The 5,053-nt window shown below is 55.6% G+C and overlaps 1 protein-coding gene across 1 annotated transcript in view; it reads left to right on the top strand.

The window, feature by feature from the left end:
- Nucleotides 1-5,053, top strand: part of SCN4A (sodium voltage-gated channel alpha subunit 4) — a 44,453-nt gene that overhangs the window by 5,191 nt on the left and 34,209 nt on the right. The window contains 3 exon segments of the mRNA XM_057386857.1: nucleotides 563-626; nucleotides 2,123-2,264; nucleotides 3,372-3,584. Of these exon segments, the coding sequence (XP_057242840.1) occupies nucleotides 563-626; nucleotides 2,123-2,264; nucleotides 3,372-3,584 (419 nt within the window).

Below are 5,053 nucleotides of genomic sequence, written 5' to 3'. Positions count from 1 at the left end.
CAAGTGACTTGTGGTGGCTCTGCTTGGCAGCTCCTGGGGCTCTGGATCTGTGCTGGAGCTGTGAGAAGGAGCTTTAAGGACCCCTGGGCTGTGCCCATTAGGGATGGGAGCAGTAGAAGGTGCAGCCATGGAGCAGTAGCAGCTTCCCCAGGATTTTCTGGGATTCCTGCAGTGTTCCCTGGGAATTTCCTGCTTTTCCCAGGAAAACTGGCCAGCCTCAATCCTTTGGCCACCCTTGATCCTTTGGCCACCCATTAACCCACTTTCCAGGGGACTTGGCCCTGGTCAGCTCCAGAGCTGTTCCCAGGCTTGGGAGGGACCTGGTTGGATCAGTGGAACAACCCCAGGATCTCCCTGAGACAGAGCCAAGACAAACAGCAAAGCCAGCAGGGAGGAGATAACCCAGCGCCCAACAATGGGATTCAGCRAATTCCCCTGGGACTCAAGGAATTTCCCCGACAGCAAGTTAGACCCAAGAATTTCAAAAATCAATGTTTGTGCTTATTCATTTATTTATATATTTATTGATCTTTTCTGCCTCGCTCTTTCCCCACCTGCAAAGCCAATTTCTACTTCCTGGAGGGAGCCCTTGATGCCCTGCTCTGCGGGAACAGCAGCGATGCCGGGTGAGGGAGATCCCCCAGCTCTGGGTCCCTGCGAGGGGACAGGGAGCTGGCACAGCCTGTGGGGCCACTGAGGTTTGGGATGGGGCAGGGATGGGGCTGGGAATGTGGCTCGGCAGGGGAGCAGTCTGGGAATCCCAACAGACCAACTTGGGGAGCATCCCAAGGGTATCAGCTTGAGGGGGTATCGGTCCAGGCAGCCCAACTGTGCCAGCTTCGGGTGGTATCAGTCCAGGAATTCCAACTCTGCCAACTTTGGGGGGTATCAGTCCGAGAATTCCAACTCTGCCAATTTTAGGTGTTATCAGTCCAAGAATTCCAACTCAGCCAGCTTTGGGTGGTATCAGTCCAGGAATTCCAACTCTACCATCTTGGGGAGGTTCAGTCAGAGCATCCCGAGGATATCAGCCTGAGGGAGTATTGATCCAGGCATCCAGCCTTATCAGGTTTGGGGTGTATCAGTCCAGGCATTCCAGCCGTATCATCTTGAGGGGAAGAATTGGTGCATCCCAATGATATCAGCTTGGAGGGTATCAGTCTGAACATGCCAATGGTATCAGCTTGGGTGGGTATTGATCCAGGCATCCCAACTATATCAGCTTATAGGATATTGATCCAGGTATCCAAAGGGTATTAGTTGGGACATCCCAACGGCATCAGCTTTGGGGCTATCAGCTGGAGCACCCTGAGGGTATCAGCTTGAGTTTATTGATCCAGGCATCCCATTTGTATCAATTTTGGGTGGAATCAGTTCAGGCATCCCAAATTCATCAGCCTGAGGGGTCTCGGTCTGATCATCCCACCTGTGTCACCTTTGGGTGTATCAGACAGGAGCCCCCTGGTGCCAATCCAGGCACCCCCCTCTCACCCTGGAGGGGAGGGTCCCCCACTGCCCCAGGGATGGGGTTTGGCTGTAGGGCCATGCCAGGGGCTCACCCCCACTGCCCCCCACTGCCCCCACTCCCCAGGGATGGGGTTTGGCTGCGGGGCCGTGCTGGGGGCTCACCCCCACTGCCCCCCACTCCCCAGGGATGGGGTTTGGCTGTGGGGCCATGCCAGGGGTTCACCCCCATTGCCCCCCACTCTCCCCAGGGATGGGGTTTGACTGTGGGGCCATGCTGGGGGCTCACCCCACTGCTCCCCACTCCCCAGGGATGGGGTCTGGCTGCAGGACCATGCCAGGGGCTCACCCCCACTGCCCCCCTCTCCCCAGGGATGGGGTTTGGCTGTGGGGCCGTGCCAGGGGTTCACTGCCCCCGACTCCCCAGGGATGGGGTTTGGCTGTGGGGCCATGCCAGGGGTTCACCCCCACTGCCCCCCACTCCCAGGGATGGGGTTTGCTGTGGGGCCATGCTGGGGGCTCACCCCCACTCTCCAGGGATGGGGTTTGGCTGTGGGGCTGTGCTGGGGGCTCACCCCCACTGCCCCCCACTCCCAGGGATGGGGTTTGCTGTGGGGCCATGCTGGGGGCTCACCCCCACTACCTCCTCCCATGGCAGGAAGTGCCCCGAGGGCTACGAGTGCATGAAGGCGGGGAGGAACCCCAATTATGGCTACACCAGCTACGACACCTTCAGCTGGGCCTTCCTGGCCCTGTTCCGCCTCATGACCCAGGACTACTGGGAGAATCTCTTCCAGCTGGTAGGCACCACCCCTCCCTCCCTCTGTGAATGCTCCTCTTGTCTCCACACTGCCCCAGAGGGGGTAAGGCACTGACTGGAAGCTTGTGGGACCTCTTCCTGTGGTTTGTGGGTCTGGCCAGGATGGGTGGAGATGGGGATGGTCCCATCCAGCTCCCCAGCCTGYTTGTGTGTAAATCCCCAGCACATTTCCCAGGGTGCTGTCAGCTCCATCACGAAATTCAGGGATTTATGGGAGTACCCAGAGCATCTCTGGCTTGAGCTGAGGGACAGGGTAAGGAGGAGGAGCCAGGTCATCTGCCCCCTCACTGAGCCATCCTCTAGGGACACCCCACAAGCCCCAGCTGACCCCAGAGGCTGCCCGGGAAAAAGGGATCCTACACCCAAGGCTACCCCATCCTCTGGAGAGGTTTGCCCAGCTCCAGAGTCAGAAAATGACCATGGTGGCCCAAAGGTGACACTGAGAAGGTGAGGGCTGAGGGACACCAGCCCTGCCTGGCAAAACGAGTCCCTGATGGAATATTGGCCCCAACACTTGGGATCTCAGGAGCCAAGACTTCTCTCTGCCCTGGGGGAGAAGAAATATACTAAAAACTCTGGGGGATCAAAATTCACCCCAAGGTCATCAAAGACCTCTTGGGGGTCAAAATCCCCTCCAGAAGTGGCACTGGAAGACTCTCAGAATTCAAATTTGCCCCCAAAAATGGTGCTGAAAGCTTCTTGGGGTTCAAAATCTGCCCCTCAAATGACAACAAAGTTCTCCTGGAGTCCAAAATCCAAAATCCCCCTCCCAAATAACCCCAAAGACCTTCTGGAGTCGAAAATCCCCCTCAAATGGAATCAAAGACTTTCTGGGGCCAAAAACCTCTCCCAAAAATAGCACCAAAGACCTTCTGGGGTCCAAATTCCCCCAAAAACTGGATCCCCACGAGTCCCAGCCCAGTGCCACAGCCTGCAGGAAGGTCCATGGGCAATGACCAACCCTTGGAGAAGAYGRGARCCAAACATTTCCCTCCTCCCACAGCCGGGAGGGTGTCCCGGGGCAGGGCCATTCCTCAGGGGCATCACCAAAGTGACACCGTGACATCCCTGCCGCCTCTTCCCACAGACRCTGAGGGCAGCGGGGAAGACCTACATGATCTTCTTCGTGGTGGTCATCTTCCTGGGCTCCTTCTACCTCATCAACCTCATCCTGGCCGTGGTAGCCATGGCTTACGCCGAGCAGAACGACGCCACCATGCTGGAGGAGCAGCAGAAGGAGGAGGAGTTCCAGCAGCTCTTGGAGCAACTGAAGAAGCAGCAAGAGGAGCAGGAAAGGATGGTGAGCRGCAAGGGTGGAAGCCAAAATGAGGGGATAGGGGGAGGAAATGGAGGCAGCASTGAGAGCGGTGTAAAATCCACGGATGAGCTCCACTTGGTCCATGGGAAGCAAACAAAAAAATGGAGTGACTATTTCAAGCATCAAAGTCTAAAAAAAAATTAAGATACTGTAATGGGTGGGGAGAAAAGATGAAATTTCCACACCCAAATCCCTGCCCAGGGAGCACTGGGAGGCAGCAGAGGGGAGCAGCACAGGAATGAGGCGTTTGAGAGGAAATGAGGGACATAAAAGGCYCCAGAACTGCCAGAGGATCTCCTGCTGAAAAGATTACATTTCCACACACAAAACCCAGCCCAGAGAGCCCTGGGAGATGGCAGAGAGGAGCAGCACGGGGATTGAGAGGTGTTTGAGAGGAGGAGGAGGAGGAGGTGAGGGACATAAAAGGCCCCAGAACTTCCAGAGGATCTYGTGCAGCGCAGACAGGAGCCAGCTCAGTGTCCCCAGGGCACYGAGGCTCTCAGGAGGGATGACAGCTCAAAGTGTCACCACCCAGGGCTCAAGCCTCCCTGAGCCCCAGCAGGGAGCTCGGGGTGTCCTTCTGGGAGCCAAGGAAGGCTGGAATGGTGGAAGTGTCCGTGCTCACTGCAGGAGGGGTGGGAATGGATGGTCTTGAGGTCCATCCCAACCCAAACCACCCCGGGGATCCATAAACACCAGGCTGGACATCCAGGACCATCTGCTCCACCCCTGCTTGGCTGAAGCACGATCTGGACAGGAGATGTCCCATTGCAGTCCAGGATATTACCTTCCTCCCTTTCCCACCCCACAGTGRTCCCAGGCTGTTCCCTTAGTCCCCTTCCCATCCCTGGGAATGTTTTTCAGCACAACATTTCCAAAAAACATGGCCAAAATCCTCTGGTGCTGCAGCTCAGTCATTTTACATCTCTGATCATGATTTTGGTAGAGCAACAACATCCACAAAATCCMTGAAAATCTCTTTATCTATAAAATACACCACCTCCCTCAGCTGTGGAGACACAAATCRATGTTTGACCCTCCTCAGAGCCTCTCATCTCTCATTTCTTCTCTGTCCAGAGCCACAACATCCCCTGAGAAAGGTTCTTCTCCAACTGCTGCTCTTGCAGGAAGGTTCTGAGCCAGCCCTGCCCRAGGGTTGGGTCTCCAGGGTCGGGGTCACGCTGGTGCCAAGGTCCCTTCCCTGAAAAAATTCACCAGGGAAACACCCAAAGGTTTTATTGGGGTGTTATTCCTTGAGAGAAATGAAAAACATTGAGGGAATCAGGCTGAGAGTGAGGGCAAAGCATTTATAAGGAACAGGGGCTGGGATTTATTCAGTATCCTGGGATTCAATATGGGAAATGTCCTGGATTTCAGCAATGTGCTGTGGGAAAGGAGCAGCAGAGAGGGTAGAAAACTTCAACTGTTGAGAGCATTGTTAGAAAGAAAAA

This window comes from Malurus melanocephalus, unplaced genomic scaffold (assembly GCF_030028575.1).
Source record: "Malurus melanocephalus ecotype Western Australia unplaced genomic scaffold, MMel_1.1 scaffold_1078, whole genome shotgun sequence".
Taxonomy (NCBI): Eukaryota; Metazoa; Chordata; class Aves; order Passeriformes; family Maluridae; genus Malurus; species Malurus melanocephalus.
This window is presented reverse-complemented; position numbering and strand designations above follow the sequence as displayed.